The sequence below is a fragment of the Ambystoma mexicanum genome, chromosome 10 (assembly GCF_040938575.1).
Source record: "Ambystoma mexicanum isolate Mex_15411 chromosome 10, UKY_AmexF1_1, whole genome shotgun sequence".
Classification (NCBI taxonomy): Eukaryota; Metazoa; Chordata; class Amphibia; order Caudata; family Ambystomatidae; genus Ambystoma; species Ambystoma mexicanum.
Window position 1 is genome coordinate 462478687 of NC_090932.1, and position 23074 is coordinate 462501760.

Below are 23074 nucleotides of genomic sequence, written 5' to 3' on the forward strand. Positions count from 1 at the left end.
CGCTTTGGTCGCTTTTGAGCCAAAGGTCCCTTCTGAACACTTTTCCAGTGGTGAGAGGTCCCCAGATATACTATCCTCTCTCTCATCCACGCTGTTGGCACGCACTCAGCAGCCAATCATACTGCAGGGCATTCATGCCGTCAGTCAGCCAATCAGGCACACAGTGCATTCAGGCCACACTCCTCCCTTCCAGACACTCACAACAGGAAATGTGGATTGGGACAAGTACCCAGCCATTCAACACTACACACTGGGAAGGCTCCAGCCAGTCTAGCTGGGCCTTCACAACAATACCATACATGGAACTTCCACCCTACAGCCAGTCAGGGGGAAGGGACAGAGACAGGGCTTCCCAGGACTTTGGGAAAACAAGATAACAGGCAATAGAAAGCAAGAGGCCACAGGGGCCATCTTGTTTCCTATCAGGAATCAACAGATCCCAATGGCAGGGCCGGGGTATCCCAAAATGGAGGACACCCGGAGCACCTGTCATATTCAGCGCAGAGCTGCCACCAGCCCATACCCTGCTCTGGGGTGACCCACAGGTTACCCAAAAACATACACTAGGGGCACAGGGTTGTACCCCTACCCATGGGTGCCATAAGGGTATCCCATGGGTCCGTTCACCAAACCAAAAGAGAGAGCTGCACTGCCAGGAGTCCCACATGGACTCCGGGGCAGAAAACATAACAGAACACACGGTAAAAACAGTAATAGGACAAGGATTCAGAGGCCCTGTCCCTCAGATGCATTTCCAGCATCACAATAGGCACAAGACAAGACGCACGGGTGTGGAATAATGACTAAAGGGGTCAGGTTATTTAAAGATGTGCGCTTTCACAAGTTTTCGGAGCGCAGGTAGTTTGCTTCCATTCTTAGGTGCGCAGGGAGGATGTTCCATAGGCCTGCCACCAGAACGGGGAAGGATTTCCCTGAACCAGATTTGCGCTTGTGGGGCGCAACTGCGATTTTGCCTCGGTCAGAAGATCTAAGTAGTTTACCCAGTATGTACAGGTGGATTTTAGCTTTTAGATAGGCGGGGGCTTTCCCGTAAATGCACCTATGCACCAACGTCAAGGCCAACACCAACGTGCTTGAATGGAGCTTTCTTCAAATGAAAAAAGTATTTTTCAATGTCAAGATAAACAGGGTAAATGATCAATAGACTGGGCAATGCTCAATCAAATTGCAAGAATTTTGTTAATCTATTTCGCCCTTTTTCTAATATGATCTGGTAACTGGGCAATGCTGTAAGTATCAGAAATTATTTGTAACCTAGTATCAAATATTGAATACACAGGTATCTATGCTAAAGATTGTTTTATGTTAGTTTTAGGATCCAGAGAACACAGGAACGAAAGTGTCAATAATTACCCAATACCCTAAGGTTTATATAAATAACTTGTTTAATTATTTGTTTCCAATCTGCAATTTGTCAAACCCTTGATTTGAATACATACCAAAGATTCGAGATGCGTTTATTGACATCTGACAATGAAAACATTTCTCAGGGGAGAAAATATGTCACCCTTGTCAGGATGAATGATTAGACTATTTCGTTTCAATGGGGGTCATTACGACCCTGGCGCTAAGGGGTTAACGGCGCCGTAAAAGGCTGCGGTGCCACTAACCCCCTAGTGCCTAATTACAAGGTCCCTTTGCAGCTGCCGACCTTAACGGCTGGTCTGGACCAGCCGTTAAAGTAGGGACCCACAAAGGGACCTTGACGGTAATGACGATACCACAATTTGTGGTACCGTAATTACCGCCTTCCCCATTCCCATTGAGCCCTAAGGGGCAAAAATGGGAATGGGGAAGGGCCAATGGTGCAATGGGGAATTACCGCCCCGCCAACCTTGGAATGAGGTGGTAATTCCCCATTGCACCATGGCGGACTCGTTACAATACCGGCAGCAACCATGGTGCTAATAGCGCCATTGGTTACCGCCGGTGTTGTAATGAGGGCCAATGAATTATTTAGGTTTATATATGTGTACACCGTGTTAAAGTATTCAAGGATGTACATTTTCTCTTGTTGTATATCTACGCAGGCCTTTGACCAAATAAAACAAGTAAGATAACATGGAGATAGCCTTCTGTAGTGTCTTCCATTTCTAATGCTTGTTGAGGTTTATCTGTAGGTGCAGAGCAAGACAGTGAAGGAAAGCCGGACCCCTTTTCATCTGGACACAGTGGAAGCCGGGATGGAGTACTGCGTTAAAGCCCAAACTTATGTGTTGGCAATTCACCGCTACAGCAACTTCAGCTCTCCTGCGTGCATTGCAGTGTCAGGTAAAGCGATTCAAGACCAGTACCCCCACTCAGCGGCATGGCATGCTGCCTCCCTCCATGACACATGCTCTCTGGCTTCCTGGATTTATGGGCAGTTGTTAGGTTATTTACTGCAAAAGACCTGGAATACAAGAAGAATATGCATACTCGGTGGCACTTGTCAAATGGTAGGTTCCAAAATGATCTGCACTAAAATAGTAGCTATATCTCTGACAGATCCAGCAGATGTATGCATCTACCATAAACCCCCTCCTGATCCCAAATAAAAGGATTGATGCGAAGATGAATTTGTGCTGAATTAATATAAGGACCCTCGATTTGCATCAATGGGTAATTGGCAATAACTTGTCAAGGATAGCACTGCAAACTACTTTGTCCCTAGGTGCTTCCAGGCTGAAAAGATACTGGTACAAGCATTAAAGGGAGAGATTCATTTCTTTTGTGAAGTGGGGTAAATGTCGGCCAGAGGAGCGTTTGGTTGTCTGGATTCCCAAATGGAAGAGCTGCATGCCTTTTGAGCTCAAGCATGTTTTGGGCAGGTGGATGTGGAGGAAATGTAGGTCGGCTTAGTGAGCAGAGAGTCATAGGATGTAATGTTCTATGGTGTCCGGTCAAAGGGTCGATTACAAAGGGTCGAATGGTCAAAGGATCGACACCAAAGGACCGAAAACAAAAGGATTGAATTTTTTTTTTAAATTTCATTTTTTGGGGGTGTTTTCGTTTATGGAAAAAAGTGGTTTTTACCACAAAAAACAAGGGTTAGGGGGGTACCACCCCCCAAAAACCAAAAAAATGTAAAAGAACAAAAAATGGATCCTTCTGTTTTCAGTCCTTTAGTGTCGACCCTTTGACCATTCGATCCTTTGGTTGTCGATCCTTTGACATATAGGTGCATTTGTGAGTTAAGGTGGAGGTGCTTTAAGGTGATTTGACTGTTAGTGGAGGGCTCAATGTAGTGTCTTATGTTTGGGGGAAATGTGGCCCAAGGGTCTGTCTGGGGCTGCTAATCTGGCAGCAGTGTTCTAGCACCTGTGTGAGCCCACTGATTTTGGGAATGTATCAGACTACACTAAAGTGTGAAAAGCTAATGAGGATGACATTTATGACCAGAGTCCAGAATTAGGAAAATAAGTGACACTCCGTTAAAGTGCCTGCAACAAATGTTGGAAAAAAAGCAACGTGCAATTTTACTGGGGCGTTGTATTCGAAGCTCAGTTAGTATTAGACATTGAGGAGCAGATTCTCAAAAAGTAGCCCAAATGAAATGTGTCAGAGAATGCGCTCATTTCATCTGTGCTACATCTCAAAGCTGACCTGCGCATTGGAGGTAGAGCTGGACGGTAGCACAGGATGCCCTGTCCTGCTCCCTTGCATACATTACTGTTGGGAGTGGGCTCCAGACACTAATGCCTGATTGACTCCCAGCAACCACAAGATTTCTGGGAGATTATTTCAGGGCCTGTCTCTGTGAAAAGCTAAAGAAAAAAAGCATTTCCGTCCCTGTTTGGGGAATGGAAATGCAAGTGTGACAACCACAGTTTAAACTCCAGATGTCCCACTTAAAGAAAAACTCATGACAGGGGTCAGAAATGACTCTGGTATGATTTGCACCTCCCTGCACCTGTGCCCAGCCGGCACAGAGGATGACCATCATTCCCGGGAATTTAAAAGCGCATCCCATTTGTGAATTCGAGATGGACTTTTAAATGGCCAGAAATGCCCCCCGATGTGTGCAAATGTGAAAAGGGACGCCTGAATGTACACATCGAAACTGCGATCATTCAGTTGCCCTTTGTGAATTGGGTGCTTCTTTTTTTGGTGCAAGTGATGAGATACTGCATATCATCACTTGTGCCAAAAATAGTTTTGAGAATATGCCTGTGACTATTCTCCACTTGCTCGCTGTGCTTAGAGAGGCACAGCTTCACCTCACTGATGAGGCCCGACTAGGTCAGGGGTTGCTGTTGGTACTCTTGTTCAGAGGAGAATTGCCTGGCATTTCGGTGCTTGACTGCCCTTGTGGGTGGGAGAAAGACTGATATGTACATGAATATTTCTCCTCTGTGAAAGGTACAATGAGCTAAAATGTGATTGTGGACCCTCCCGAGTGGGCACCTTCCCATAGAACAGGTTATTAAGCCGTGTTTGTTCTTGGTAGAGGGGCTCTCAGACCTTTTTGTATATTCTCTATGTTGGACACAGTGACACTTGGGTTCTGCAATCCCCGCTGTTCTTTGCCCTCATTTGCCTACATCATGGTCTGCAACCTGTGGTTTATCTTTGACTCCCATGATCCCTCACCATTGACTATGCTGGGCAGCCCTTATGGTACGTGTTTTTCTTCCAAAATATCTGGAGAGCCAAAGTTTGAAGACCCCTGGACTACTTCCTTGAGACTCACCCATGATCCCTTACTTCACAGATACAACAGGCTCTGTGCTGGCAATGGGACTTCTCTCACTCTTTGCGTTCATTCTGGCTATCATCATCCTGCCCATCCTTGTGTGGAAGGCTCACCAGATGCTGCGCTACAGCTGCTGCCCGAAGGTCATCATGCCGCAGACCTTGGTAAGTTCCTTCACTTCTAAACTTCTAAGTTGTCATTCCCCTGACTCCTGGTCAGGGGCTCACACACTGTAGACAAGGAGAGTTATTTGTCTCCTTATCGTTAAAAGAATTGTTTTTTCAAAATGGTTTTAAGCCTATTTTTGTACATGAAAGTCCTGATATCTGAAAACGTTTGTTTTAATTAAATGCAATAATTTCCCATAATGAGACCGATTTTACCGTGCATGCAAGAATTTCTTCATTGAAATCTTTTCTATTGGAATTTTACAGTGTACATATCTGAAGCCATTCAATGCACTATCAAAATACTTAGGGTTTTTGTCAAACGAGATGTTTGGCTCACTGGACAGATTAAACCCTTGTACTCTGGTTCTTCCACTTACTGTCTAATCATCCACGGGTGGCTCGTCCATAATGGACAAGAGGTCTTTGACCCACCTATACCCTTGTCCATTATGGAGGAGCCACAGTTTAAACTGTCAAAGGGAGACATAGTTTCCCCTTGACAGTTTGTTCCCCAGCGTGTATGTCCAATGGACCATGCAAGGCTAGTGGCATTTTGCTTCCGCAGCTTTTGACGGCCCAATGGGGATGCAGGCTGGCTAACTGCATGCCTGGATGTGTGAAGGAGTGCTCATGTGTCTCCCCGCATATCCTGACTATACAGGTCACTGTAAATGTGGTGTTCCCGCTCATGCTCGCATGTGCAGGAACCAGAAAGTGCTCCAGAAGGGGCAGCATCAGGGGGAGCAGGATCTGGACCTTGGCTGAGGAACGTGTACTATGTTTTTAATGTACTGTTATATGTGCATGTTATGTGTGTGTGTGTCTGTATGCATGTGTGTGTGAATGAACACATACATGATACATGGGTTGTTGGGTGGGTATAAATGAGCAAGCAAATGCTGTCTAAAAGAGTGAGTGAATGCTGTGTGAATGGGTTTTTGAATGAGCCAAAAAATAACAGTTATCATGCTTGGTTTATCATAGATGCCAAGTAGAAAATGTAATTCCACAGTAAGGAATGGCTAGACTGGTTGCACCAAAATGGCAGTCTATCTACGTAATACCACTTATCATGCTTGCAATAGCAATGATATAGCATGATAACTGTTATTATGTGGCTAGTCTGGCATTTTAGTGCAGCCAGTATACTTATAGCTGACAGTTGCATGGCATTTATTTTACTGGGCTTCTATGGTGAAGTAAACATGAGACGTGTTATTACGTTTCTTGTAAGTGATTTCAATCCGGCACTCCAACTAAGTCAATGCCTAGTATGGGATGCCCAATGGAAACCCTTATTTATATATTTTGATGTCAAAGTTCGTTTCATTCTGGATGATGTACCCTTATATAACGCCCCTCTCTTTGAATTCCGCCGGTCTCACTGAACCAAGAAATAGGTTTGTTTTGAAAATTAAAAGATTTATTTGAAGAATTGAACAATATATAGATTACACTTTTACGAATATGAATAATATCTGAATATCACACTTATGAATATGAACAATGATCAGCAATGGGTAATATTACAATATCAACAATCTCTTTAATCAATTAGGAGTAGAAATAGAAGAATAATGTAGCAGAGAATACTATGTATGGTTCAAGGAAATGCAATGATAGGAAAGAATGCAACACAGAAATAAACTTGATATGAATTCAACCAAAGACAATGGGCCTCATTACGACCCTGGCGGTAAGCGCCCGTCATTAACGCCATGGCGTAATGAGCGTTTACGCCGTGGGACGATGGCGTAAAGAGCGCCACATCACGACCCATCGCGCACGAGCATTACGCCATGGCGGTAATGCAAATAACGCCATGGCGGAAAAGGCCCCTACCGCCATCGCTAAGCGAGCAAGGTGCCCATCCGCCAGCGTAAGTAGCGGCCACCGTAATTTACGGCCACCGTAATTTACGGCCAGCGTAATTTACGGCCACCGTAATTTACGGTGGCCGTAAAAGGCCAAACCGGAAATAGCGTCATCGCGCCGGAACGGGAAGCAGCCCGTCGGCCATCTTTAAAAACACAATCCATCGCCATCCTACCAAACAACACCAGACCCAACCCTGACACCTGTCCCGACAAAACACCCACCCACCCAAGTTCCCGAAAATGCCGAAATGCGTGAAAAAGGCCTGTGACCGCCTGCGCCAGGAGCGATTCAGCCGGGAGGAACTCTGCATGCTAGCGGAGACCCTGCAGGACAACGCAGGTGTTGTTTTCTCCCCTGAAATGAGCCGGACAGCAATCGGGAAGAAGAAGGCCATCTGGGCCCTGGTGGCTGAGCGCGTCAGCGCGGTGGGGACCGTACCCCGCACCCCACAGCAGTGCCGGAAACGCTGGGATGACCTGCGCATACGGGTCAGAGCCGTCATCTCGGCAAACCGCAACCTTGCCCAGGGAACCGGTGGAGGGTCAGAATCCCCCCTGAAACTCCAACCGTGGGAGGAGATCTGTGCTGCCACCATCGGCATGGAATCCATCGAAGGCGTTGGAGGGATGGAAAGGGGAGCCCCGACATCAGGCGATGAAGGTAGGTGCCTCATACAAGACATGCCATAGTCACAGCAGTCCAATCATGTGTAGCACAAGGTTGCCCTAGAGTGTAAATGCAACACAAATCAATACTGCCCATAGCCACATGCGAGCACCACCCTGCATACACTGCTGGCACCCGCACACCTGCATCCACATGCCACACCAAAAGGAGACAACCTGCATGGCACTGCCTGAAATCTGCCTCATCCACTGGCCAAAATAATGTCAACCATTGTCATTCAAAAGTCCGTATACCCATCAATAACGCCCTCCCACCTTTGCTCCACCACAGGCACAGAATCACACCCAGAGGACCAGGAGACCCCTGCGCCGAAGAGGGCGAAGTCCACCAACAACCTCCCTGCACCCTCAACCTCAGCTGCAGTGAGGCAGACCCCACGACAAGCAGGTCCCACTGCAGGCATACCGGAGGTCCCACCGGCAAGCACCCCTGTTGGCAGCAGGCCAGCAGCTGCTGCTCCACCTCCACCGACATTGCCTGCCACAGAAGGCAGGGGGTCAGCGGCCAGCAGCAACATCGGGGAGACAGCTGCAACAGCTGCATGTTCTGACTCGGACATGGAGCAGGAGGTCAGAAGCCCCACTGACCAACTACATTCCCCCCGTTTCTCAGACGCCAGCCCCCATGTGGGCGACACACAGGGGCACACTGAGGCAGAGGAGTGGCCTTCCACCCCATGCCCTGTCCACACTCCACAGGAGGGGACCAGCCCCTCCATCACTCCACCTGCACTGGCCATGGGCCAGCACGGCCAGCCGTCCCTCGAGGACATCACTCAACGGCAGCATCAACTGTCCGCAATGCTGGATGAGCATGCAGCGGAATGTGTGGGGGCTAGGTTTAGCATTGAACAGGCCACGGAGACACTAAGGGCGGAAGTGGCGCAGAGCACTGCCACCCTGAGGGATGCCATGCAGGCCATGTCCAGGGACATCTGTGCAGAACTTGCGGCCTTGCGTCGTGCGGTCATTGGCCTCACCCACACACGACAGGACGTGCATGCACAGGAGCAGCCAGGGACATCCTCCACTGCCAGTTCTGCGCAGAGCAGCCCCGTGCGCCGTTCCGGACGCAACCTGCGCTCCACAGCCAGGGGTGCCCCGGGTGCCGGGAGAGGGGGCTTGTGACGGCCTGTGGACACTGTCACAGGCATCTGTTGACAGCTACTTGGGGTGTGTTGGGGTGTGCAGGGGGGAGGTGGGAGAGGGTGTGTTGGGGTGTGCAGGGGGGAGGGGGGAGGTGGGAGGGGGTGTGTTGGGGTGTGCAGGGGGGAGGTGGGAGGGGGTGTGTTGGGGTGTGCAGGGGGGAGGGGGGAGGTGGGAGGGGGTGTGTTGGGGTGTGCAGGGGGGAGGTGGGAGGGGGTGTGACACGACAGTTCATGGTTCCAATACACTTTTTTCTTTCAAAAAAAGGAAATGTGTGGACATTTTCATTGCGTATGTGTGCTTTATTGGTGTACAGTCCACAGTGTGCATGCCCCAGAGACACACAGTGCCCCAAGTGCAGTCTCCATGCGATGAACACCAGCCGTGTGTGCTAGAAGCAGTGGTTGATGATACTTTGGCGCATGGCACGCCCCTCCTGTACATCGCCTCCTCCATGTGGTGGCGCCCCATCTGCACCCTCCTCATCCTCATCCTCATCGTCAGGTGGTTGCAGTTCTGCGTCAGGGGGCAGGGGCACATTCCGTCTGACGCACATATTGTGCAGCATGACACATGCCATGACGATCTTTGCCACCTTCTCATGGCCATACAGGAGTGCCCCACCAGACCTGCTGAGGCTTCGGAACCGTGCCTTCAGGAGGCCGAATGTCTGCTCTATGACCACACGAGTACGTGTATGTGCACGGTTGAAGTCCTCCTCGTGCTGGTTCTGCGGGTTCCGGACTGGCGTGAGGAGCCACCTCTTCAGGGGGTAGGCTGCATCACCTGTATGTAGGCGAGAATGTATGTGTCAGTCATGTTGTCTGATCAGGAACATGATGTTCCACCATGGCTGGCATGGTACTGTTACCTTGGCTCACTTCTACATGCACTAATTGATTCACGCTATGCAACCAGTATATGCTCATTGCTGCCATGGCCTGTTTTGCATGCCATCACCCTATGTATGCAGAGGGGTTTTGTGCATTGTGAGTGCCCTTCCTCTGTATCCGTTCTCTGTGTTACTCACAGGCCAGTGGAGTATGCATCATCCCCCCCCCCCTTTCTGCCAGGTGGAGTATGCATCATCCCCCCCCCCCCTTTCTGCCAGGTGGAGTATGCATCCCCCCCCCCCTTTCTGCCAGGTGGAGTATGCACTGGTACGTCATTCCCATGCCCACTTCCATGACATAGCACTCACCGAGTAGCCAGGATCTTGGGCCTGCATGTCGCTCCATGTAGCGTGGTATTGTGGAGTTCCTCAGGATCATGGAATCATGGGTTGATCCGGGGAATCGGGCACAACAATGTGTGATGATCTTGTTGGAGTCACAGACCATTTGCACGTTGATAGAGTGGAACTGTTTCCGGTTGCGGTACGGTACCTCCATGGCACGTGGAACCACCAATTCCACATGGGTGCAGTCGATGGCACCAATGCAACCGGGTATGCTGGCTAGTGCATGGAAACCCACTTTGGTGTTTGCAATCTCCTGGGCAGTCCGTGGTAATGAGATGTGGTCGTCTGTGTGCTTGAGGAGGGCATCGAGCACTTGGATGAGTGTTCGTGAGAATAATGGTTGTGAAATGCCATGCAGGTGCCCCACTGTGTGCTGGTAGGTGCCTGTGGCCAGGAAGTGGAGTACAGCCACTACCTTCAGTAGGGGGGGGATGGCGGTTGGACTTTCTATCATGCTGACGATGTCATCGTGTATCATGTCTACGATGGCGGTGATGGTGTCCCGGTCCAAACGGTACAGGGTGTGGATCTGCTCAGCAGTGAGGTTGTTTGGATTGGCTCTGATGCGTGGGATTGGGGGCTGCCTGCGTGGTGGCACTGGCTGTGCTGGTGGGGCTTGCTGGGCCTGCCTTGCCCTCCTTCTCCTCCTGCGTCTCCTCTGTGCTGCCTGTTGTTGTTGTTGTTGTTGCTGTTGTAGTAGCACATGCATTGCTATCAGGTCCTCCAGCCCCAACATTGCTAGTCGTATTGGCATCATTGTGGAGTGTGACTGGGTGTGGGTAGGGGTGGGGTGTGCTCTTTTTGTACTCCCCTGAGTCTGTATTGCCTTCACCTGTGCTGTTTCTGTGCACCTGTGGCAGCTGCATTCACTTGAATTGGCCCTTTACGGTTGGTTCGCGATGGCGTTATTTGCACCATGGCGGTAAGGTACTTTGCGGCCTCGGTGATGGCGTTAGGTGCATGTCCGCTTGGGTCGGCATTTGCGTGCCTTTCCGCCATGGCGCTAAGTACGGTGTGGGCGGTCGCATGCGCGCACCCTTAGCGCAGTTAGCAGCAGCGTTAACTACGATGCCGCTATTGGCATCGTAGTTTACGGTCAGGAGTCATGATCGGACCTGGCGGAAAACGATGGCGGTAAGCATTTACCGCCATCGTTTGTCACTTAGCGCCAGGGTCGTAATGAGGCCCCATATGATTACTCTTTCCCCCCGTTATTACTCACTCCCCCCAATATGCAATATGAAGATATGGAATGAGGGCACACAGGTATCCGGAATAACAATCAACAATGCAGTTCAATCCCGCTTCCCCCCAGTAAGCTTAGAGAGAACAGTAATGATTTTAAACAGGTCAATTGCTTTTAAATGTGGTTTGAATTGAATGGGAAAAATGCTAAAAATGATTTTAATTCGCTAAATGAGATTCAGAACTAGTGAGAGTTGCTTGGGATAGGTTCAGGTCAACACTAGCAATGATTATATAATGATTAGCAGATGGAGAACGAAATTCAGAAGTTGAAAGCAAGAAATAGCTGTTTTTTACATGGGGTGAAATTGAGCCAAATGAGGAATTGCGGCAACTTTTCCACGTGCGGGAAACACGATTGCGGAAAAACTATAAGGAATTGGAATGTCGTTTGGGTTCATTTGAAAGCTGAGGATGTTAGCTTCAAAATGACATTTAAGAGTTACAGAGGTCTTAGTGAAGGTAGATTTTTCTCAAAAAGTCAAGATTTCAAAATGAAAGATGCGCTTTAAAGATTTAGGAACCAATATGGACTTATACTAAGGGGCTATGAAAGTACAATATACCCAACGGGACAACCGCCAGAAAAGGGCGCCTTCCACTCTGATTGTTGTGTGCCAGGACTTGACTTTCTTCAGAAAATATCAGCGCACAGATGATTATCGCTACAATTATCACAGACTATATAATGAGAAGAATTCAGGATGGGCACAAGATTCTATAATGCAGTTCTGGATAGGTTGAGATGGATTGAATAGGATTACTTTAAACTAAGAGATGACTACGGACAGTTCTAGACTAAATACTCACTCCGATGACTTTAGAATGGAATGGGCCCATCACAGATCTGGTCAAGGGTTTGGGCTGGGATTCGCTTGCCACCGGACAAGTCTCAGGCACTGGGTTCTGCTCTCAGCACGGCACTCTGGTCTGCGCGGCCTCTTGGACTGGATCTGACGGGTTGGTTACAGCTCTGCTCTATGGATCTGGATCTTGGTTCTAGTACGGGGTTCTTAGCTAGAATAGCAAAACAGCTCAGCCAGGCTGTTGGATTTTGTGGTGCCCCTTGGAAGTTTAGGGGTAAGAATCAGGTTGCTTAAGATTTTGAAGGCCAGCTGAGAAGACTTCAGCTTTTGGGATTGGGCCTTTCTGCTTCAAAGTTCTAGAGTCTGGATTCTGGGTCTGGTTCTAAAGTCTGGAGCCCAGATCTTCCTGCAGGGTGCTTCACCAATGGATCGGTTGATGAGTGAGAAAGTGTGTCTCTGGGTCCTCAACAGTCCCTATTTATCCATTTCCAAAGTGGGTGGGGGGGCTTATAATCTATGCCCAACCCTCTAAGGATCTTATAGGTCGGAGGATTTCCCCTCTCCTGATTTGGAAAAGGAGCAGTGTGTCATCATGAGTCAGAGTGACACTGCATTTATGATCCAAAAGAAATCCCTCCCCTTTGCTTTTACATAGAAACTCTATTTCTCCCCAAAAACATATTTCCAAGATACACAAGTTATTCACAATACATAATTACATGACAGATTGCTTAAGGTACATTTCTGTCGAACTCTCACTTTCCTACGAGCTATGGTTCATAAATGACAACTTTTTTCACGCTTTTGGTGGGTTTCTCAATGTTAGTTCTGCACCAATTTTTATACATGCATGCACATCCCATCCGGGCACATTCCTGTAATTTTTCATGTTCCTAACATAAACACCATGGCTACATCGCACAAATCCCAGGTTAGTCTTAAACCGTGAGTGAATTTTCCATTTTAACAATCTCTAAGTTTCATATTTTTGTCAGTTCAGTACACTTTGCTATAAGCATTTTTATAAAACATACATTTACTTCCACTTAAATCCACATTTTCAGTCTGGCCCGCCTCCAAAGCTGGGCTGAGTCAGAGGGTCACATGGCTTGCCTTCCTGCCAGAGCAATTGTGGTCATTTACACCTGAATTAGCATTTTCTATTCAGCTCAAGGAACCCATTGTTTCTTGCTCAGGGCAGCAGAGGAAATCTCCTCCCCTTCTGATTAACACGCCAATGCGAAATGCTCTCCTTTTGGTTGGAAGGAACCTGGTGTGAGTTTCTCAGGGGAAGAAGGCCTCTTGGAAGTTTCAACTGAATCAGGTTACCTTCTGGTCAATTGTAACATAGTTCCTTGTGAAAAAAATACATTTATAAATTTAAAATAATCAAACCCATCTTTACTTCCAGTCCTTTTTCAACATGAAAATCAATGTGTGGCACTCTTATATGGCATTTTGATGGAAATCTCTTCTTTGGCATAGTTTGAGTTCAATGTTCAACTTTACACATGATAGGTTTTAAATCACCGGCTTCTGACAGAGGTGAGTAACGGTACTACACCCATTTTTGACAGATTTCTTTCAGCAAGCAATCTTCAATGGGGATTTTCCTCTGATAAGTGTACTTCTGTGGACATTGTATTTATGTGGATTCTTGGAGTAGAATGATGTTCAACACCCAACAAGGAGGATGGATCTTTTTGGGTGGTTTGTGAGCCATCATTTTTGCAATTTTGACAACCAATAAAAGTGGATTTCTAAAACAGCTCTGTGTTTCTCTTGCAATGATTTTGCTCTGTGGGTAGTCAAGTGATGGGTTTTGGCAGTGGTCTCCTGTGTTACCTCTGCCATATGCAAAATGGATGGCAGCCTATTTTTCAGATTTTTACAGCGCAATTTCTGGTGATTTTTAGCGAGCAGCATCCTTTCTGGCGGCCATTATGATGTTTCCGCTGCAAGCAATGAACAGTAATGTTGCAGGGCTTGGACTAGTGGGTTGAGACATCCCACAGTCTGGACTGGTCTGCACTGGAGCAGCCAGTTTGAACATGTTTTGTTATTCTGGCAGGACATTTTTAATGGCAAAGCCAAAATAAATATCCTCTTAAATGCAGGTACAGGCAAGTATTGAACGAGCCAGCTTGGACATGTTTTCACATGGCAACATTACTGGCATTATGCCCAAAGCAAACATGAGCATGTTCTTGTATTCCATTGAGAATACTGGCATATATAGGTGCAGCAACCGTGTAAATGCATGGACACAGCCAGCAAGGAACATGTTTTATAAGGGCATGTATTGTAGGGAAAGGCGTCATGAAAATGTGTTGGGAAATGCTCCTGTGTACTGTTGGAGACTTGCATCTATTGGATCCTTATTCTTATGAGTTGCACTACAAACCTGATTGCAAACTGTTTGGCTTTTTGTCCAGTTTTTCATAGAAAGTGTGCTGTTTAATGTTTTAAACCATTATTAAAAAAACATTTCTCTGGGAGAACAATCCCCTCTCGCCCCAGAACACCCATAACTGATTTGGGCAACTTCTCTCGAGAAATACTGTGGCAGCTCCACTAACTCTGCTCACAAGATTGTAAAAAGGATGACTTTTACAACAGTGGTGTGAGATGTGCCATCGGGAATCTGATAATTCTCATTGTTAAGGCTCTCCGCATATTTGTCTACTGCAGAACAAGGTCTTTCAAGAAAGGGCTAATTTCATGAATAATTGCAAAGAGTTTTTTGAATACCTAGGCTCAGGATGCAAGTACTGCCTCTTACTGCCTGCTCCCCGGCGTCTCTGTCTTTGCCTCTGTCTCTGTCTCTCTCTTTCTTTTACTCTCTTAATCTTTCCCCCTTTCTCTCTCTCTGTGTTTTTCTCTCTCTCTTCTCTTTTTCTCTCTCTCTTTCACTCTTTTGCTCTCGATACCATCCTCTCATGCTTCCTCTTTCTGTCTCTTTCTCTCTCGGTTAATGAATTAATGCTTTGCTTCTGAAAGTTCTAATGCAATTTGTTCAAATTCCAAGGTGCTATCCCACAGGATGAGAGTACCTTGATCACTTGGCACCCTTGGTAATACCCTAATCCTGTCATGACATCACTTAACGTTCCATGAGGTATGCATAGTCTTAAAGTAGCCACTAATTTCTGAGATAGATCTTTGTAACATATGAAGCAAAGTTACTTTGGCGTGGGTCTGAAAGTCCAACTCAGCTGCCTGCAGCTGTAGCCTGAAGGGAACTAACCTGCTGATCATCTGCCTCCTTCATGCCCCTGTTTGCTTGGCATCTTTCCTGTCTTCATGCCTCCTTCACACTACCCATCCTTTGCCTGGTGGCTCCCATCTGGCCAACTTTCATGTTCCCCTTCGCCTAGTGCCTCCTCACTTATTGGCAGTTCTTTGGTTAATATCTTGGCACTTATCAATTCAATGTTTTATCTGTTGACAGTTATTTCCCTTATTCTTCATGCTCTAATGTCTTTCCCTATCGCTTCACAATACTTTAACCCCACCCCCCATTGTCTAGTTTGCTACCCGGAATGCCACCAACCTTCATTATCCCCTCCCTGTTAATTCCCCTCCTCCCATTAATGTTGCCCTATGGAACGCGGCTCAGTCTGCAACAAAGCTCACTCTGTCTTGGATACCTTTTTTGTCTTCATTTACTTTTTCTTTGCATCATTGAAACCTGGATCCCCCCCCCCTATAAATTCTGTCACACCTGCAGCTCTTTCTATCTCCCTCTGTTCTTTTACTCTCTCCCCCGCTCTTCTGGCCGTTGTTGTGGGGCCGGTATACTCTTTTCTTCTTCATTTACTATTGCGCCTCCCTCTTCCTTCCTTTCCATCATACAAGTATCACTATACCTCCTTTATGAAGCCTTATCATTTAGCCTTTCTTGGAATCTATCGCCCGCCTGTCCCAGTCAGCTCATTTTGTTATGACCTTGATGCCCTTCTCTCTTCGGTTCTTCCATCCCCAAACCCTGTAATAGTTTTGGGCAACTTTAATCTTCATCTCTCTTCTACTCATTCTTCAATTCCCCTGCTCTCCATTCTTCATTGTTACCTTGTTATCTCTCTCCTATCTGGCTGCCCCCTGTCTCATATCTCTGGTTCTCACCTGGATCTTACCTTTTCCTCAATGTTATCTACTGCCTCTGCATCTCCTGTGCATTGTTCAGACCACTTTATTCTTTCTCAGTCTATCATTCCTTCACCCCACCAATCTTCCTCCTTCTTTTCTCCTCCAACATACTATCGCTGGGATCTCTCCTCTTTTAATGCCTCCATTTAAATCTCTTCTTGCTCCTCTCTTCTCCCCTCTCACACTGCTTTTGCCTAATTGGCAGTTTACAACGCTGCTTCTACTCTTTCTCTGGTTCTGTCCTCTACTCTCACTCTCTTTACCCTGTCTCTGCTTTCTCTCCTACTCGCAAAACTCTGCAGCCGTGGCTTACACCCCAGCTTCACTCTCTGCAGCATCCTCTCCACAGTGCAGGGCACAGTTGGCGCAAATCTTATTCTGACTTGGATTCCTCTATTTTTCTGCTCTTCTTTCTTCATACGACATTGCTCTTCTTTCTACAAAAAAATCATATTACTCCGATCTCCTCAACTCTTATTCTGGTTATCCTTGTTGTCTTTTCCAGACTTTAACTCAGATTTTCTCTTCACCTCTCTGTGGCCCTACACTTGGCTCATCTCTCTCAGCCGCTGACTTGGTGTCTTATTTTTCCTCCTCAAAGTTTGCTCTTTTGCGATCAGCTTTCACTCCTTCGTCTCCGACTTTAATCCCTTCTCCTTCTCCTTCCATGTCCTCATTTCATACCATCTCTAATAGTGACACTACCGTAGCACTTTCTCGTCCTCACCCTACCTCTGCACCCTCTGATCCTACTCCTTTCTTATTGCTAAAACCTACCCTTCTCTATTGCCTTTTTTCACACTGCACTGTTCAATGTTTCTCTGCAAACCACATCTTTCCTGTCCTCGTTTAAGCATGCCACCATTCTTCCTATCTTCAAGAAACCCTCTCTTGACCCTTCTCTCCCTTGCAGCTTCTGCCCGATATCACTCCTCCTGTATCTCTCTAAACTCCTCTAACGACTTGCTTATTCTCAACTTTGTTCCTTTATTGCTTCTCACTCCATTTTCCTCACTTTCAATTTGCCTTCTGCCCCTGTCATTCAACCGAGACAGCTCTTCTTTCTGTCTGCGACTGACTCCTCTCTGCACGCCATACAAAACATTTCTCCCTCTTGATTATTCTTGACTTGTCAGCTGTTTTTGCTAGTGTGGATCACTCTCTCCTTCTTTCCTCTCTCTCCTCTCTTGCACTCTCTGTGACTTTTCTTTGTTGGCTCCAGTCCTATCCGTCCAACCACATGTACTGTGTCTCCTGGTCTGGCAAATCTTCTACTACCTTCAGAATGCATTACTGTGTTCCTGAAGGCTCAGTGCTGGGCCCTCTTCTTTTCTCCCTTTATACCGGTCCTCTTGCTTCTTTTATTTCTTCCTTTGGTTTATCCCACCATCTCTATCCTGATGATACTCAGCTCTTTCTTTCTCTGTTTTCTCATCTTCTATTCATTCCATCCTGACTTCCTGTCTCCTAGCCATCCAATCTTGGATGTCAGATCATTATCTTGTTCTTAACTCTTCTAAAACAGAGGTTCTCTTTTTTCCTGCTACATCTATCCCCCCTCCATTTCCCCTCTACCACCATTTACTTCCCTCCCTTTCTATTTCTTCTTCAGCATGCAATCTAGGCATCTACCTTGATTCTTCTCTTTCCTTCTCCCCCATATCTCATCTCTTCTTCACACTTGCAGATTTCATTTTCTTAATATTCGTAAAGCTCAATCTTTTCTTACTCCCATGCCACTAAACCTCTAATTTCGTCTCACCTTTTCTTGACTTTTCTATTATTGCTGCCTCCTCTTCAGACTTCCTATGTCTCGTCTGACTCCTCTTAAGTCTATCTACAATTCCTTTATTTGTCATCTTTTCTCACTTGCACCTCATGGCTCTATCTCTTCGTCCCTTTCTTTTCTTTATTGGCTGCCTTTCCATTGTCACTTCATATTTAATTCTCTTTGTCTCGTCTTTAAGTATCTTCATAATATTGCTCCACCCTATCTCTTCTCCCTTCATTCTTGGTATTCTCCAGCTCTGTCTCTTCGCTCACAGTCCATATTTCTTCTGTCAGTACCCCACCCACCTTGTGCTCAATCACGTTTCCGCTCTTTCTCTCTGTTGGTTCCTCTTCACTGATACACTTCCCTTTTCTCTCCACTCTCTCTCCTCCTATTCTCTCTTTTGCTTTGGTCTTAAGGCCAATTTGCTTACTATATAATTGGTTCTCTGATTGTTTTATCATTATTATTGTACCGCCTCTGAGTTCATTGTTAAGCGCTTTGGTGTAGTGCTCTATAAATCAAATTAAATACAGATAAATTGTGCCTCTAGACCAAGTCAATGGAGTGTGAATTACATAGCACTTGAGGCAGTGATTTGGAGTGTACCATTGCATCTGTGATGGATGAGCCGGAGTATGAGTAAGGCAACTTCTGCCACCCTTTTGACATATTACATTTAATGGAATTCAGTTACAGCCATGTGTTTATATTGAAGCAACTACAGCTCCTTGGTAGAAGGACTTGGCCAGTTCAAATTCATGGGTGGCCTCGTAAATGAGTATACACTCTTTTGTGACAGCCTGTCCTAGTAGAGTTTAGCACAGTGCACAGGATACGCTAGGGTAAATCAGCATAATAATCTGCTACCATGAATCTGACCACTCCAGATGGCCCTGGGCTGTCTTTTATTTTGCCAGTGATCTTTTGAATTGTTCTCATAGATTGGCTGTAGCATCACTGCATCCCAGATTAGACTTGGTCTCTCCATTGTGACAATAAAAAGGTGGTCATAGGTTGCTCTACAGATCTCACTACACAAAGAATTATGAGACTCAATGGAGGCCCCACGTGAAAAGGTGATGCACAGGAAAATAAATATCATATTTCACTGTAGAGAATCCCTATTTAGATATGGTATAGAGGTGTAATGTGCAAATATGCTACGATAAAGAGATGTCTAATAATTCTGTTTCTAATTTCTCTTGCAGACCGTGACTGACTCTCCGAGGAAGTTGATCTGTCCAAAGAGCCCAACATACAGTGTTGAAGAATGTGCTATGGTGGTTGGTGTAGATCCCGTTGATGAACGACACCATCTCTGGATGCAGAAAACACTCTAACACCCATTGACACTATTGTGGAACTGCCATATCAAATTACATTAACACTGTTATTGGAATACTGCCCAATTACAGACCCCTCTGTGAGGAACACCTGCACACATCTGAGAATGTGTAGGCTTTCTCATACCAGAGACAGCCCAGCTCATCATAACTTATTTCATAGATGCTATCAACGTGCTTGACTTTTCACAGCTATGAACATCAATGGAGCTCTTAAAGGATTCAACCAATAAGTAACACCAAGGGATTTGTTGATGAATCATTATTTTTACATGTACACTTCAAAGTAGATGTCGGAGTGTTGTGCTATATTTAGCTGTCAAAGGAATCCTTTTCACTATAAAGATAAATCTTTACAGTAAACCTCTCAAGAAAATACCCAAATCTTCCATGATCGTGTTTGATGTCACGATTGAGGGTGTCCATAACGTATGCCATGGGATTGACAAAGATCATGCTAGAAAGCTTTTTTGACTCATTCTGGGTTAAAGACATATTTTGTTAAGTGGCTAAGCATTACGGCACTGAAAAGAGTGACTTATTTAATCTGTAGCTTTCATGTATTTTCTGTTTAACGCTTTGCCTTCTGCACAAGACGACACAGACGAGGTAGGTGTGGCTGATGATGAGTGTAGAGAAATCAGAGACACTTTCAAGGAAACCCCATGGTATAGGTAAACAATCTCACGGGTGAATACTATGAACCATCAATTTATTAGTGAGGTCTCAGATCCAAATAAAGCATTGATCAAAAGATGGACTGTACACGCTGCCCACCATTTTGTAAAGGGTCACTAAGTATATCTATGAGTGTGTGTGTTTTGAGTTTGATGCTTGATGTGCCATTGAGGGCACTGTGACGAAACCCGAGATGTAGTCACTTTTCCCCGAGGGGGAGCCCCTTCCCATGAGGCCACGGTGGTGAGCCTGCTACTCGGTAGTACTCCTATGGGTGGTACTCAGTGGGAGAATCTCATGGGGAGACACTTCCCTCTGGGGACAAGGGAAGACATCTCGGGAGAATGAAGTATGCCAACCCCCACCCACACCCTGTACACCTTCCTATCCCATAAAACCCAGCTCCATATCCCATACTTCAATATAAGTCTGAAAACCTGATAGAAATTGAGACGAGGAAGAGCAGGGACTTCCTAATGAGGCCTTCTTAAAAGGTATTGGGATGAGGAGGTGGTGTGGAACAAGGAAGAGCAATGGTGAGAACTTGAATGAAGAGTCTAGTTTTCTATGTTTGCTTATGATAAAAAATAAAAGACTTGAAAGCATAGTCATCCGGCGCGGAGGATAGAAGAGGCTGCTGACTGAGACACTAGCAAGCAGGCAGAAGCCTACCTACCTGGTGTGGCGTGGACAGACCAGCCGGACAGTGGGAGAAGCAGAGGACCTGGCATGCGACACCGAGGGAACGCACAGCTGAGTGAAGTGCACATTCTGCAAGGATCCAAATGCTTCGGAGCTGGCGCAGCACAACGAAGAGCCAAACAGAAAGCAGAAGAGCACTAGACTGACCAGAGCACACCAGCAGCAACCCTAAGATCAGGAGAAGGCCACCATTCCCCCTGGTTGTTATGAAGTTTGTAGTCAAGATACCAGGAGATGGGAGTCATTCTTTTGGTAACCAAGGCCAGGAGAAGGGAGTAATTTCCCCTGGTTGCGGTGAACTATAAAATCAAGATACCAGGAGAGGGGAGTCATTTACCTGGTAACCAAAGCTGAAAAGACTTTCTGATACAAAGTGTTAAAATATAAGCAGTGTGCCTGCCAAAGAAAAGTGCAGGAACTTTGTCTTTTGTATTCGAGGAGAATTTTGACCTGGGGAAGGAAGTCATTCCCCTAGGAAGAAGCCAAAACCTGGAAGTGAACTTTTATCCCCAGTCCAGAAGAATGGAGTCATTATTCTGGCCCGAGAATGTCTACTTCATCTCTAGTTTAGCTTTAAGCGTAAGGGACAGAAGTAGTGTTTTTGAAATAGTATGGCAGACTATTGATTTTGACTGACATTCTGACAGAACCCCTAGTGTTTTAGTTCAGGCAGGAAATCCCCCTCTTAGAGAGAGGGAAAGTTAGGTTTCCTCTTTCTAATCTTGACTAATAAAACTCTATAACAATCACCATGCCACCTGGGTGTCAGACTCCTACTTCTGCACTCTTACAGCGCACATTTGTGAATATGTTAGCCTACCATTGGCCATATAGATTGACTTTGTGGCAATATCTGGAGACTCCCCTTCGAGGTTGAAAGTGCAGCTTAGGATGGCGCTATGAAACCGTTCTTACCTAGTTGTCAGCTAGGATCCGGGTGACGTAGCTGCCCAGCGTACATAGTACAGTGGTAAAAATTCCTGCAAGTTGTGGCCACATGTCCCGGAACAGGTCAGCCCAGTCATGGTGACCTCAGAGACACACTCTAACAAGTATGCTATACTAAGATGGATGGACGTCCTGCAGGATGCAGACAGTGATGTTATGCTTCATCTAAAAAGTCACCTGAAATAGAGGGCAGACTAAGGATGTCCAGGATCCTCACATCCGAAGGATGGGGTGAGCAGAACGAAAATCAGCGAGCGTGAGAGTATGCTCAACTCATTTTAATTTCTGAAAGAAATCCAAAAAGCACATAAAGAAGTAGACCATGAATGTGCATAGGTTTTTTGTTAAATTAGGCCAACCTGGTACAGACATGCACGTGGTCTATGCAGAAGCACACACCAAAAACAAGTTTATTTAATGTATATCTTGACAAGGGATGTTTTTCTTAGATAACCAAATAAAGGACCTGAAAAATTAGCAAAGAAGTTAACAGATTATCTAACATGGAAGTTTTGTCACCCAGATGTTGACAGAGAAAGAGTTATCACAGTTATTTTTCAATAAGTATGAAAGTAAATGTGGGCGACCAAACCCATGTTCCATAAGTGACGTGCGCATATGTTGTGCGTTGCATAGATCTACCTCATCAGCAATGATTACCCTGTATCTGTAGTTACTGTCTAATGTCAATAAAGCAGCTTAGGTATTTAGTGAACCACCTTATTGTTCATCTGACTGTACTACAATGATAACAGCGTGTTTAGGCATCTAGTTTGAAGTTTCATATCACTGTGAATAACATGTATTATCAGACGTAGCCTCAAAACAGTGGCAGTTGGAGGTATTGTGTATGTGTCTTGAAGAGACAGAGTATGTGCGGAATTCCAATCCAGCCCACTTTTGGAAAGAAAGTACTCATTTTGAGTCCTAGTTACCCACATGTTATCAATGTTCAATATTTGTCTTCACTCCTTGGGACTTGGGCAGCTGGTGTTGTGCATGGCAAGTCTTGACCACCGCTCATTCTGGATTCATCTTCTGGATTAAGGGCCTAAATAAAGGAAACCTGCATCTCCCCAGAAGTGTTGGCTTCCAACTTCCATCGGCCTTACTGTGAAAATGTACATTGCCTAACATTACTTGAGGAAACAGGGAAGCAAAGAGAGCCGGGATCTGCCCCCACTGCGTGATGCTGCATCCAGGGAATGCATACAGTGGATCCCATGGCTGCTCTCACCTTGTCACGGATGTGAGGCGGGAACTCCTCACATGGGGCCAACGTGTGGTGCTGCTCCTTTAACGAAAATGAAGGTCAGACACCTTTGTGGGCTGAAGTTTCCTAAAAGATATTATGAAGATGCTTTGTATCAGTCACATACACTCAGGGACAAGCTGAATTAGATGCAGTATTTGGGATGATATACATAGACCCAGAACGCAAGCACGAGCAACATTCCGCTCATGGTAACTTGGAGTGTGCAGTAAGTGGGGCACGGTCTCCTGGGTTTGTGCAAGTTAGGCAGCAAGGCCCCCTAGCAGCCTAGGAGCACACTGCTTTGTGGAAGGGTGTAAACAAATGCTGTTTTCTAGATAGTAGAACCCATACTTTATCT

General features: G+C 46.1%; 1 protein-coding gene across 1 annotated transcript in view; it reads left to right on the forward strand.

The window, feature by feature from the left end:
- Positions 1-22176, forward strand: part of IL20RB (interleukin 20 receptor subunit beta) — a 315418-nt gene extending 293242 nt beyond the window's left edge. Inside the window, exons 5-7 of the mRNA XM_069618033.1 lie at positions 2142-2292; positions 4715-4860; positions 18999-22176. Of these exons, the coding sequence (XP_069474134.1) occupies positions 2142-2292; positions 4715-4860; positions 18999-19130 (429 nt within the window). The 3' untranslated portion in view covers positions 19131-22176. The remainder of the gene's footprint in view (positions 1-2141; positions 2293-4714; positions 4861-18998) is intronic.
- The last annotated feature ends 898 nt before the right edge of the window (positions 22177-23074 follow it).